Source organism: Myotis lucifugus, unplaced genomic scaffold (assembly GCF_000147115.1).
Source record: "Myotis lucifugus unplaced genomic scaffold, Myoluc2.0 scaffold_19, whole genome shotgun sequence".
In the NCBI taxonomy this organism is placed as follows: Eukaryota; Metazoa; Chordata; class Mammalia; order Chiroptera; family Vespertilionidae; genus Myotis; species Myotis lucifugus.
Genome location: NW_005871067.1, coordinates 5,118,442 through 5,133,176, shown reverse-complemented (window position 1 = coordinate 5,133,176; position 14,735 = coordinate 5,118,442). Strand labels below are relative to the sequence as shown.

General features: G+C 42.6%; 1 protein-coding gene and 1 pseudogene across 8 annotated transcripts in view; both read left to right on the top strand.

Moving 5' to 3' along the window:
- LATS2 (large tumor suppressor kinase 2) overlaps nucleotides 1-14,735 on the top strand; it is an 82,459-nt gene that overhangs the window by 31,961 nt on the left and 35,763 nt on the right. The window contains exon 2 of one of the 8 annotated variants that reach the window (XM_006085508.3): nucleotides 6,419-6,494. The exons of the other annotated variants lie outside the window; for them this stretch is intronic. Coding sequence (XP_006085570.1) covers nucleotides 6,468-6,494 — 27 coding nt within the window. The 5' untranslated portion in view covers nucleotides 6,419-6,467. The remainder of the gene's footprint in view (nucleotides 1-6,418; nucleotides 6,495-14,735) is intronic. 8 annotated transcript variants of the gene reach the window in all.
- LOC102417158 lies at nucleotides 8,894-9,826 on the top strand (annotated as a pseudogene).

Here is a 14,735-nt window from a genome sequence, read left to right as displayed (position 1 = left end):
GCAGTATAGGGAACTCCATAGATTCTCTTAATTTGAAGAAAGTTAGAGGGAAAGGTACTAATTCAGAGTTCCTTGGGAAAATGTGTCACTTATATATTTTTTTTAAATCAAAAACTGACATATTTTCTGTTCAGAAAATATATTTGGATCTAAATATCTTCTATAATTTTAACCCTAAAATATCAATTTAAATATTTTAAAAATGGTTGGGATGTTTGGTTTTTTTAAATAAGTTAGGTTACTGGAGTTCTACATGTTACTGGTTCACCTGGGGTAATTTTCTGATTGGAAAATTAAGAATTATAGTCAGAGGGGAGGACATGAGAATTTTTAAAGAACATATTCAATTTACTTTAGAAGCCGAACCTCTCTTATCATGTGACTTGTTTTGTATGTTTGTTAAACTATATTATCACATAAGCATTGCTGCTATTGGGACAAACAGTGACAGTTGATTCGGGTCATTTGAATGTCCACTGTCTGTTTTAATTTGTATGTTCGTTTGGACTCTGTCATATGCTCAAACTTCAGTGGAAGTCATGAGAACCTATTATTTTTGCCTGCTCCCTCCTTTACGTTGGAAATATTCTTTTTTACTCAGAGGGACCTTAACTTTGATGTAAGGGATTGTTTCCATTGCCAACTGTTTTCTTCCTTGCCAAGTAAAAGAGTTGTTGTGAACTCTTCAGTGATGCCTTCCCCAGGATATTTGCAGATGTGGTTGGGAAAAGTCATTTCATCCCCGACCTTTGCATGTCAGGTGCTGGGGTGCCAGGGTGCCGCCTCGCCTGCGCCCCGGCTCTCTGATCCCGATGAGGCTCTCTCTCCCTCCGATCGCCATAGTGACCACAGGACACAGGCCATGGTAAAAGTTTACCCCCAACGGCCCCGCCCCCCACCAGCCTGATCACCCACAACTGCCCTCCCCTCTTGGCCTCTAACCGCCTCTACCTCGGCCCCACCACCTCGGCCCCACCTGGCCCGCACCCCGGCTCTCTCTCCCTCCGATCGCCATGACGACCACCGGGACGCAGGCCAGGCTCTCTCTCCCTCCAATCGCCATGGTGACCACAGAACACAGGCCAGGCGGCACCCTTGGCCCCCGGGGGTGCCACCTCGCCTGTAGCCCAGCTTTCCGATGGCGATCACCGGCAGGGGGGCAGGGCAAAGGCTGCCCCTAGGGCTTCCTTTGCCCTGCCACCCGGCTCTTGCCTGCTGCCTGGGTTTCCGATCACTGTTCTTCGGTCCTTCCCCTTTCGCCTCCCATCATTGTGCCTATGTATGCAAATTAACCACCATCTTTGTTGGCAGTTAATTTGCATATCACCCTAATTAGCCAATGGGAAGTGTAGCAGAGGTACGGTTAATTACCCTTTTTGTCTTTTATTAGATAGGAGGATTATCCATCAACCCACTATTTAGAGGCCATACATATGTGTGTGTGTGTGTGTGTTTCTTTTCTGGTTTAGTTAGCTTTTAGTTTGGAAAAATTTTTATAAGTAAGACAGCATAGTGAAAGGCCCATATATCCATCAATTAGCTTCAACAGTGGTCACTATTCTTCCTTTCTTGTTTCATCTGTCTCTGGAGTTGTTTTTAAAATAAACATTTAATTCAGTATAATATCCAGGATATTTTTTTAAAATATATTTTATTGATTTTTTACAGAGAGGAAGGGAGAGGGATAGAGAGTTAGAAACATCGACGAGAGAGAAACATCGATCAACTGCCTCCTGCACACCCCCTACTGGGGATGTGCCTGCAACCAAGGTACATGCCCTTGACCGGAATCGAACCTGGGACCCTTGAGTTCGCAGGCTGATGCTCTATCCACTGAGCCAAACCGGTTAGGGCCAGGATATTTTATTGAATATATTTTTATTGATTTCAGAGAGGAAGGGAGAGGGAGAAAGAGAAACATCAATGATGATGAGAGAGAATCATTGATCTGCTGCCTCCTGCACGCCCCCTACTGGGAATGGAGGCTGCAACCCAGGCATGTGCCCTTGACTGGAATCGAACCAAACGGGCTAGGGCTCCAGGATATTTTAAAAACAAATACTAGGCATCATATCATTTATCACCTATATATACTTAAACAGCTCTCTAAAAGACAAAACAAAAAAGATTGAAACACAAAAAACAAAGTAAAAACATAATCCTCATATTGTTACCATAAATATAAAATTAACATATTTAATTTTAACAAAATTTTTATGACTACTTATTTAACATTTACAACTATTTACTGTATAAGTGAAATTAATATTTTTTGAGCAATTGTTATGTGGATATCACAAGCCCATGAAGAAGGTTCTACCATTGTCAATATTTTACAGGTGAACAAACCGGATCATAGGTTAAATTGCACAAGGTGAAGAGTGTAGGTACTAAGTAGTGGAACTAGAAATCATATCCAGATCTGGCTGTTTTTTATTTTGTAACTTGAATTCTTTCCCCTCAAATTAACATACAGAACATTTCTTCATACCAATAAAATCATTATTCTAAAATGTTTCACATGTCATATGGTAGTCTACTATCTGCCATAATTTAACAAGTCTCTCTCTTTTTTTTAGGCTATGAGATTGTTTCCAATTTTTACTATCCAAGAACTTTGTTCTGTCATTGTTTCATGCAAGTTAGTTTTGCCTCGAGGTTGAGTAACATTGAATAGTAGTAAATGACTGGTGAACTAAAAGTAAACCCAAGTCATGTTTGCAGTCATCTTTCAGCAAGTGTTTACTAAACACCTGTTAGGTGCCATGCACTATGTTAAGCTTCGAGGACTCAGAGATAATCTGAGCCTAAGACCCTTCCTTTTAATGCCTGATTGATTCTGGACTCTTTCTCATTTACCAGTTAAACTCTTTGGTAGGTGTTTCCACTAATGGTAGAGGAGTTAGGGGGTGGTGGGAACCCTCATTCTATAACCATTATAAAAACTAGATTTTAAAAATTAAATACTTAAAGACACTGGAAAGTGTCCATAAACAGACATCACAGGAGATGTTTAATCTCCAAAAATTAATGGGAAATGATAAAAATTGGGAACTCGTGGCTTTCTAGCTCAAGAGTCTTAGACGTCTAACTCCCATAGCTACAGAAAATGGGACTGGGAGAGGGAGAAAAACCTCAGCCTTACTGACCAGAGTTTAGGCAGCTAGGAATGTAAACGGGAATTCTAGGCAGTGAAAAAATTATGGAAGGCATGAAGCTCAAATTCTGAGTGCAAACTCCCCCAAATCCCTGGCAACAGTTGAACAGTATGTGTGGGGAGAGGCAGGATACTCAGTCAGAAAGCAGGCATAGGCCAGAAAGAAATACATCCTTGATAGAAGAGCAATGTGGGGCCAGACTTGTGAGCTCTTACTGTGTTTTTAAACCATGTGCAGTGTAGATGGCATATAGTAAAACCCTTATGGGCTTAACGTTTCAGAGGACAGAGCATCTGGAAATTAGCGGTGAAAGGGGAAGGAATCCCTAGAAGCAAGAAAATTACAGAAAAACCAAGTCTCAGCTCTGAGGCTCTGCTTATGACTCATTACATAGGTATGAGAGAGACCACCACAAGGATGCCAGGTTAAAAAAATGAGAAGCCATAAGAAAGAACAGAGATATCAGTTCCTATGTGCTGTGGTTTGGAACCAGTCAGGTTACTGCCTGTGATAACAAAATCGCTAACCTCAGAACCCACGCAGAATGAAATGTTGCCGTGATGTATTATCCACAGTGTTCAGTTTTATGTGTTTTGGTTTTTTTAAATCCTCATCCAAGGATATGTTTTTATTGATTTAAGAGAGGGGGGAGGGAGAAAAAGAAAGAAACATCTATGTGACAAACATCAATTGGTTGCCTCCCATACTCGCCCCAACTTGGGGTCGAGCCCACAACCCAGGTATGTGCCCTGACTGGGAATTGAACCCACAACTGAGTTACTTAGCTACTCAGCCAGGGCTACAGTGTCCAGTTTTTAACATGCAAAGTAAAAGGGAAGTGAGAAGTGAGACCCTTAGGAAATAAGACAGTCAATAGAAACTAACTTCTGGTGGCACCAGATGTTGGCTTTAGCATAAAGATTTAAAATACCTGTTTTTAAATGATTTAGGTGGTAAATTTTATGTGCTTTTTAAAAAGGAAACCATAATTAAAAAAAATATTAAAAATATATCCACAAGCCTGGCCAGTGTGGCTCAGTGGTTGAGCATTCAACTAGGAACCAGGAGCTCACGGTTCAATTCCCAGTCAGGGCACATGTCTGGGTTGTGGGCTCGATCCCCAGTTTAGGGTGTGCAGGAGGCAGCAGATCAATGATTTTCTCTCATTGTTGATGTTTCTATGTCTCTCTCCCTCTCCCTTCCTCTCTGAAACCAATAAAAAAATATTTTTAAAACATATATATTCAAAAAATGAAATGAAAATGTGTCAAAAGAATTCAGAGAAAATATAGTAGTAATGAGTACACTAAAAGAAGTACTAAAGGATATATAAGCAGGAATGAAGAGCACTAGAAATGGTAGATATCAATAAATTTAAAACATTAATTCTTTACTTTCTCTTAACTTTTTAAAATACTAGAGGCCCGGTGCACAAAAATTTGTGCACTCGGGGGGGGGGCGGTCCCCCTCAGCCCGGCCTGTGCCCTCTCAAAGTCTGGGACCCCGAGGGGGATGACCACCTGCTGGCTGAGGCCTGCTCCCCGGGGGATTGGGCCTAAGCTGGCATTCAGACATCCCTCTGGCAGCCCGGCAGCCCTCGGGGGATGTCCACTTGCCAGCGGGGAGCAGACCTAAGCTGCAGTCGGACATCCTTAGCACTGCTGAGGAGGCAGGAGAGGCTCCCACCACCACCGCTGTACTGGCAGCCATCAGCCTAGCTTGTGGCTGAGCAGAGCTCCCCCATGTGGGAGCGCACTGACCACCAGAGGGTAGCTCCTGCATTGAGCGTCTGCCCCCTGGTGGTCAGTGTGTGTCATAGTGACCAGTCATTCCCAGTCTTTCTGCTGTTAGGGTCAGTTTGCATATTACCCTTTTACTATATAGGATAGAGGCCTGGTGCACGGGTGGGGGCCGGCTGGTTTGCCCTGAAGGGTGTCCCGGATCAGGGTGGGGGTCCTGCTTGGGTGCCTGGCCAGCCTGGGTGAGGGGCTGATGGCTGTTTGCAGCTGGTCACACCCCCTTCAGGGTGGGGGTCCCCACTGGGGTGCCTGGCCAGCCTGGATGAGGGGCTGATGGCGGTTTTCAGGCTGGCCACACCCCCTTCAGGGTGGGGGTCCCCACTGGGGTGCCTGGCCAGTCTGGGTGAGGGGCTGAGGGCCATTTTCAGGCTGTGCGGCTACTGAAGCTCCCAGCCTCTCCTTTTTTTCTTTTTTTTTTTTATTCTGGGATTTATTTACCTTCTATAATTGAAACTTTGTTGCCGTCACTGGACCTGAGAGCCGGCTCCTGCTCGCTGCAGCTCTGAGGCCACGGCCTGCTGAAAGCAGGTATCCGGGGTTTGTTTAGCTTCTATAATTGAAACTTTGTTGCTTTCGGAGCTCAGAGCCGGGCCGCGGCAGGCGGGGAACCTTGGCTTCCTCCATCACTGGCGCAAGCAAGCCTCCTGCTTGCTTCAGCTGCGTGGCTGCCAGCCTCCATCTTTGTTGGTGGTTAATTTGCATATCTCGCTGATTAGCCAATGGGAAGCGTAGCGAAGGTACGGTCAATTACCCTTTTGTCTTTTATTAGATTAGATAGGATGTCAGTATTTAAAGGAAAAATAACACTACTAATGGGCTTGTCACACATAAAGGTATAAGGTAGAACAACATGGATAGGGATTAAGTGGAATTATATTGTTGCAAGTTTCCTTTTTTTCTCCTGACAATATAAATAAACATTCAAGTGGATTGTGATAAGTTAAAGATGTATGCCGTAGTCTTTAGAGCAATCACTAAGATATAATTTGAAGACAAAGAACTAGTCAATTGAGGAATTAAAATGGAATTTTAAAAAAATTGATTAACATGAAAGGAAATAGGGAAGGAGGGACAAAGGAACAAAAACCAGATGAGATAAATAGAAATGGCAGACCTAAATAAAATCATATTAATACTTATACTCACTGTAGAGGGATTAAGCACTCCAATACAAAGGAGAGATTGTCGTCCTGAATAAAAAAGCAAGATCCAACTATATCCTACCTACAAGACACACTTTAAAAAATTCTTTTAGCCTTGGCTGGTGTTGCTAAATTAGAACATTGGCCCTCGCACAGAGGGTCGCAGGTTTGATTCCTTGTCAAGAGCATATATCTGGGTTGCAAGTTCAATCTCCAGCCCCAGTCGGGGTGCAGGAGGCAACCAATCGATGTGTCTCTAAAATCAATAAAATAAAATAAGAAAGATGGTTCTACTCATCTTGGTACCTTTCTTCTCAAGAAATCCTCCACAGGTGTTCCTGCAAAGGTGTCTACCAGTCCCTCCACTGATGCCAACCAGAAACTTCTCCATCAAGGTACATAAGTATACTTCATTAAAGGTGTACAGACACAAAGGGAGAATGATGTAATTGATAATAAATTCACACAGAAGTATACATGGGACGCCCTAGTCTACTAGCTTCTGCATATATGTCAGTGGCTCAGGAGACACAGTCAATGCCTGTAGGCCTACACTGTTCAGTCCTGGCCTGAGCCCTGGAAATGGGGATTGTCTGAGTTGAAATGCTGGCTGAGTCTGTGATACACATTTGACTTGGAAAACTCCAGGCAAAAAAGAGAATGTAAAACATCTGAGAATTTTTTTAAAAAGATTTGTTACGCACCTGTTTTCTTTTTTTAATATGTTTTTATTGATTTCAGAGAGAAGGGAGAGGGAGAGAGAGAAACCTCAATGATGAGAGAGAATCATCGATCCGCTACCTCCTGCACACCCCCCACTGGGGGAGATCAAGCCCGCAACCCGGGCATAAGCCCTGACCAGGAATCGAACCGTAACCTCACGTCCCACAAGTGGATGCTCAACTACTGAGCCACGTCAGTCAGGCCTCACTTTTTTATTTGACAATCTAAGGGAAAAGAGGTCAGTGCCCCTGACTAAAATAGTCAGCTGTTGCATGTTTTAAAAAATCTGTGGGCCCGGCTGGTGTGGCTCAGTGGTTGAGCGTTGACCTATGAACTAGGAAGTCATGGTTCGATTCCCGGTCAGAGCATATGCCTGGGTTTCAGGCTTGACCCCCAATGTGGGGCATGCAGGAGGCAGCTGATCAATGATTCTCTCTCATCATTGATGTTTCTATCTCTCTCCCTCTCTGAAATGAATAAAAATATATTAAAAAAGAAAATCTGTGGCTCACCAGTTTAAAATTGCTGCTTTAGAGGTTTTCTGACCAGACCACTGGCACTACAGTCATCCTCATTAAAACTTCAACCCTTCAACCAAGTTAGAAAGGGTAACTTTTATAATTTTATAATTGCTTATTATCATTATTTTAAATGGTAGTTTATACTCATTATAGGAAACATTAGGCACTGGAGGTGAAGAAAACAAGCAATTGAGAATCTTACCTCTGAAAGACAACTGCTAGTAAGATTAAATTGTTAACAATAATATTTTGATACTAGAGGCTCGATGCACAAAATTCCTGCATGGGTAGGATCCCTAGGCCTGGCTGGCAATCAGGGCCTATCTGTGGGATGACCGGTGGGGCGATCAGGGGGCCCCTGCTGGCACCCGCCTTGGCTGGCCTGGGGCCTGTGGGCTGGGGGCAGTTCCTGCATTGAGTGTCTGCTCCCTAGTGGTCAGTGCACGTCATAGTGACTGGTCGTTCCACCATTCGGTCGATTTGTATATTAGGCTTTTATTATATGGGATGTACACACTTCAATCTTTTTGTATGTATATATTTTATAAGAGAACAAATTAGAATCACATTGTTTTGGAATCTTGCCAACTTTCTGATTTTTACAAAAGGCTTTATAAAGGTTTATCATTTTGTGGATTACTGCTATTCCTCCATATTCCACTTCTTTTTTTTACATATTTTTATATTTATTTATTTATTTATTTATTTATTTATTATCTATCTATTGGAAGGGAGAGGGAGAGAGAGATAGAAACATCAATGATGAAAGAGAATCATTGATTGGCTGTCTCCTGTACGCCCCACACTGGGGATCAAGCCTGCAACCCATGCATGTTCCCAGACCAGGAATTGAACGGTGACCTCCTGGTTTGTAGGTTGATGCTCAGCCACTGAGCCACACCGGCCAGGCCATATCCCACTTCTTTTTTCTTCTTGTGTTTAAACCTGTTCATGTCATTTTTCAGATTGATGTTTTGTTTTCATAGTTAAATATTTTACTATTTTTGTGAAGATCTGTGAACTCACTTGGATGCCACGGGACATTTTCCCAAAGTCCCCTGATCTTTTTCTTAGCCAATAGCTAAGAAAATGTGTCATTAATTGGACCTCCTTTCTATCCTTTTGGAATTCTAAGATCTCATTTAATTGTTGGTCCTGGATTTCAGCAGACTCAGGGACAAAGTGTTCTCATTAAGGGTGTTCCATCACTGCCTACTTTCATTAGGTGCCCTGAGCAGATGGTTTTGAATGAAGACAGATTCAGACTGCAAGTGGTCTGTGTGGAGTGGAACCACAGACTGAAAGCCCAAGGATCTGTTTCTCTTGCAGTTGTGTTTTATTCTACCCCACGCATTTGTTTCCAACCTTTAAAATGCAGGAGTTTCATTTAAAAAATTAAAGGAAAAAGGAGCTAGATAGAAAGTCACATCTGAAACCTATATGTTCATGTTGACCAATGTCACCGCAATAAATTTAATAATAATAAAAAAATAACCAGGAGTTTTCACATTAAAATTTGGGCTTTTTGCTTCCCTTGAAAAGCAGAAGCCATGACTCATCTCTCGTGTGGAAGCTGGTTCCAGGGCTCTTGGGTGACTTCTGAGCCCTCTGTTGGTGCTGACACAGGAGGAGGAGTCTTTACCCCAAGCCCAGGGCAGCTGCTTACCCAACACAGCAGTGAAGGATGGGCTGTGCTGGGGACTACTGTGCTGGCTGGAGGAGCACCCCAACGGTCATCCCTTCCAGAAACTGCCCACTCCTTCCTTTAAGCAGATAGGAGCTCAAAACCTTTGCTTAAAAAAAGGAAGATCAAAATGCTTAGTTAGGTAGGGGACCTATAGCCCACCAGGAGAAGATGGCCTGTCCATGCTCTCTCAAAAGGTGCTATGCTTCAGCACATCTGTGGCCAGGCCGTTTGTCAAGCTTGTGCAGCCACCTGTTCAGGTATATGGTATCAAAGGTAGCTATGACACTGCTCTTTATTCTGCATCTAAACAGAATAAACTGGAACAAGTAGAAAAGGAATTGTTGAGAGTAGCACAAATCTTGAAGGAACCCAAAATGGCTGCTTTGATTTTGAATCCCTTTGCAAAGCATTCTGTTAAAGAGAAAAGCCTGAGTGGCATGATCTCGCATCCAACCTGATCAGTTTGCTTGCTGAAAATGGTCACTTGACCAACACCCCAGATGTTATTTCTGCCTTTTCTATCTTGATGAATGTCCACCATGGAGAAGTCCCATACACAGTGACCACTGCATCTCCTTTAGATGAAGCCATTCTTTCTTAATTAAAAGCAAAGCAAAACAAACAAAAAAATACAGCCCTGAATAACTTCCTAAGTAAAAGCCAAATAATTGAAATTGAAAGTTAAGATTGACTCGTCAATCATGGGTGGAATGATTGTATTGGTGAGAAATACATTGATATGCATGCAAAAACCAAGATTCAGAAGCTGAGCAAGGCTATGCAGGAGGTTTTCTGAAAGTGTTAATTTTTCTGTCAGTAAAATTCTTAAACTGGGAGAAACAATAAAATGCTTCCTGAACTGAAAAAAAAACTTTTTTTTTTTTAATGCTTAGCATGGGGACTATAAAACACCAGCCATTGGCAAAGCATCCAGCTGTAGAGTAAAAGGGGAATTTTTATATACAATCAAGATAATAGCTGTGTCCCAGAAAAGTGGTCTTATCTTTTAATGCAGGGCAATGTGGCTTGTTTATCCCCCAGAGAGTATCTGGTATCTGGAAAATCCCTTTGTGGGGATAATGAGGATCTTTTTTTCTCCATCAGAGTGAGTAACTGTTTATAGCAACGTCAGTTTCTCAAAAACACATAAATGAACCCTCACTCTCATATCTACGTTGACTTTGTGTATGTGTCTGTAATGTTCCTCATCTCTGTTCCCCTTCTTGCTTGAGTTTTTAACCTCTCTGATTCAGGTGTTAAAAACAGGTTTCCTAAAAGCTCCTCAACAATGAAATAGAAAGCTTAACTCTGACTTCAGTGTAGCTTCCTTCCGTCTCTTCAGACATTTAGAAAGGGGACAAGATTTACTCTGTTTAGAATTAGGGCCAATGGGAGCAAGGTCCTATGCATGATAGGGGGCGAGCTTTCTGACAGTATGGTCTGAAAATGACTTGTCGGGGGTTAGACTCCACGGGCATTGGGAGAGGAGAGGTCAGGGCTTGTGCTGAGGATGTCTAGAACATCAAGCTAAATGCATGGCCTGATCAACAGTGCTTAACCCTTACCACAGCGTTATTAGACTTGTGTGGAGCTCTGAAAATCACGAGCAAGGAAAGACACACATATACATATACATATACATATACATATACATATACATATACACACACTCATACACATTTACATACACTGCATATACATACTTGCACTCACATACATATACACATATTTACATTTACCTACAAACACATACCTTCAAATGCACACATGCAAACTCACATATGCACGCTCACACACATTTACATGCAAACACATGCACACTCACACATACACACACTGACATACACCATTCTCTCACATGACTCATGTGGGTACAGGTCTGGGTTCCAGCCCTGCGGGTTCAGATTTAATTGCTGCGGGTGAGTTCTGGCCACTGGTATTTAAAAACCTCTTCAGCAAGTTTGAAGACCCCCTTTACTCCAGTCACTTAGTGTCACAAATGAAACCAACTCCTGTGATTTGAGGATGACAGTATGAAGCAAGTCCCTGTGCAGGTTTTGTTATTTCCTGTCACAGTGGTTTGTAGCACTGAGGAAGTGGAGGAGTTTTTACTGACTGCTTTGTGACAGTGGTTCTGTGAGAGGCGTTCTGGAGCTGTCAGAGGAGGCCAATTGATTTGTGCTAGAGTGCGTGCGATGACAGCAGGAGGCCCAAGCATCAGGGGTCCTGGAACAGGCGTGGGAAGTTTTTACTGAGAACGGTAGGAAAACTGAACATCTGAGTTAAATAGAAGCACAGGAGAGTTAGGGCTTGGAGAAGGTTTTATTTTCTCTGGAACCTTTACCAGTATGTGCACATCAGGAATGGCCTCTAAAAGCACTTTTAGTTATGGAAACTTTTAGCATGTTCAGAAGTAGAGAGAATGGAATAATGAGCTCTTTAATACTCGTTGCCCAGCTTTAACCAAGACCCATGTGCTGCTTTGTCCATCCCTTCATCCCAGGCTCCCTTCAAATAAATCCCAGACACCAGACCAAGAAGTACCCTTCAGTGTGTTGGCAATCAAGGATATCTCCCACCAATGACGTGGCTTAAAGATAATAAAGTGAATGTGGAGAAAACAGAAAGGTTAAGCAACTTCCAAGTTGTGGGCCAGTGTATTGTGAATACTGGTGTGACGGAACTGATAGTGGTCATATTAGTAACAACACCACCAGGATGGCATGTCCATAGGAAAGGTGCTGTGTGAAAGGATAGGGGTTAGCTCCTGTCCCCTGGCCTGGTGCAAACACTTCCTGAGGACAGAAGTGCAGTGCTTACCAGTGGGAGGGACTGTCCACAGGGCTGGGCAGTGTGACTCAGGTGTGCCGGCTTCATGCAGGGCAACATCTGTGACATTGAGCCAGGTTTGAGAGCTCTGTGTGGTGATTTTTCCCACTTGATATTCTGTTTTAAGTAGAAGCAGGTCTTGTGAATTGGAAATGCCATTTTATTTATGGAGATTGGTTTCCTCATATACATTCTCTGAGATGCTTCCTAAGTATATTGCCTGGACCTAGAGGCAGTGCACTGAGCACTGGATTTTCTTTCACTAAAAGGATTAGAGTGGCAACTCAGAGGCACAGCAGCCTCTTCCCAAGCTTCATCTAACTGGTACACTGAGAAGTGGACTTACTTATGCCACATGTGCCTTCTTCCTTTGACGAAAATCTTGCCAGGCTCACCTGTGTCACAGGAAGACTTTGTGTTGTGCTTTCAGGTACATTACTAGTACTTGTGAACTGGCTGACTTGAGGTCTATGTGGAAGGGAAAGGATATTAACAAGAGAATCCATGTTCCCCTTCTCTAAAAAATCGTACCACTGAAAAAACAAATAAGCCTAGTTTTGTTTTGAGGGATTAAAGTTATTTAATAAAATATTCAAGCAAAAATACAACATGATTTTATTTTTCTAAATGTGTAATTCATCAAAACCTTTCAGCGGTATGTTGTCACTATAATAGCTGACATTCACTGGGCGCCGACTGTATACCAGACATGAAGAAGTAGGTGTGGTTGGTAAATCTGCTTCTCACAGGAGGCATGACAGTGATTAAGGGTGGGTCCTCATACCATACAGGTAGACTGAGGCTGATCCAGTGTTCAAACCTGGAGGTTTGGCTCCTGACTACTTAACCGGCCACTTCCAGAACACAGTGGGTAAGAGGACGGCTACAGAAGAAGGAGAATTAACCAGAAAGAGGGACTTTGTACTTTTCTGAGAGTATTGATATGAAATAGCCTCTTCTGGGGCATCTAGATGACAAATGTCAGAAAAGTCTTCCTGGCCTCCTGCTGCCCAAGCAGTGTGTTTGCCAGGTGTTTCCTGGTCTTCCCTCATCAAAGCCCAGATAACCCTGTGGGAGTATCCTTCCCCTTCTGATCCCTTACTCCCTCACACAGTATTTTCTTTCTTTCTTTTTTTTAAGATATATTTTATTGATTTTTTACAGAGAGGAAGGAAGAGGGATAGAGAGTTAGAAACATAGATGAGAGAGAAACATCGATCAGCTGCCTCCTGCACACCCCCTACTGGAGATGTGCCCGCAACCAAGATACATGCCCTTGACGGGAATTGAACCTGGGACCCTTCAGTCCGTAGGCCAACGCTCTATCCACTGAGCCAAACCGGTTAGGGCCCTCACACAGTATTTTCATCTGCCCTTTGGCAAGGTGTTTTGCCTTACTACCTCAGAGTGATAAATTCCTCCATTGTCATTGCAGACCTACCTCATTAGCTCACACTTAAATGCTATGGGTAGGATCCATGCCAAGTCAAGAAGAAACTTGCCTTTATTTATTTCCTTAAAAAGTATTTTTTAAAATCAATGTTTACTTTCCCATCAAAGTCTGAGTATTTTACACATGCCTAAATGGATTGTCTTAGGTTTTAGAGACCTTTTTTACCATTAACTTACATTTCTGTTAACTAGCTGGTGATCCTATGTATAAATGAAAAGGACCCAGAAGAGTAAAACTAGGCCAACTTACAATGTCCTGCTTCTACTTGGTAGCTTTAAATTTAGAGGTTAAAAGAGGATTGAGGGGATGGCATTTTCCAAAGTCTCACATTATTTATTAAATTTTAGAGGGAGAGAGAGAGAGCAAGAGTGAGAAACATCGATTTGTTGTCCCACTTATTTATGCACTCATTGCACTCATTGGTTGATTCATTGGTTTATTCTTTTTTGTTTGTTAATTCTCACCTGAGGATATTTTTCCCATTGATTTTTTTTTTTTATTAGAGAGAGTTCCAGGGAGGGAGGACGAGAGAGAGAGAGAGAGACATAAAGAAACATCGATGTAAGAGAGACACATTAATTGGTTGCCTCCTGCATGCACCCCGATTGGGCCAGGGATGGAACCTGCAATCCAGATACGTGCCCTTGACCAGAAATTGAACCTGTGACCCTTCAGAGCTCGGTCTGACGCTCTAACTGAGCGGCACCGGCCAGGGCATCATTGGTTGATTCTTGTGCCCTGACTGGGGATTGAAGCCACAACCTTGGTGTATCGGGACAATGCTCTAACCAACTTAGCTACCTGGCCAGGGACAAAAATCTCACATTATTAATGTGAAGAAATGAGTTACCTTTAGGGGAAGGTATTGGTTGATGACAGCTCCCAAGCATTTTAGCAAAGTGTTTTTTCCAAATTGCAGAGAAATCCTTGAATGGATCAAATAATCAATGTAGGTTGTGAATAGCAATGCAGAGAATCACATTACAGTTAAATATGGGTGCTGCTTTTATGAAATAGTGAGTCATAGTAAAACACACTTCTTGATAGAAGGCTGATTTTTCCTGCATGGGAGGATGATGAGATATGCTCAGTGTTTCATTTTAAGTACCAGGCAGTTTTTGACAGCTTTGCTGATGGAGTGTTGCCTCCTCAAACTACCACGAGACTTCACATTCCTTAGAAACCTGGTAGAGAAGCACTTAAAACCAACATGAAATTATTTCCGGTTTTGCCTTATTCTCCTCTGTAGGACGAATTTTTTCTCATGAGTAATTTGGTGCCTAATTATTCTTACGTCTGAGAACAAATGCATGGTTAAGGGTTTTGTGAGGTGTTGTCCTTTTGTCCAGACTTGGGACAAAGGGAGTTGGACTTAACAACAGGAAATGAGGTGGGCAGGTACCAACTCTGTCCTGGTTATCGA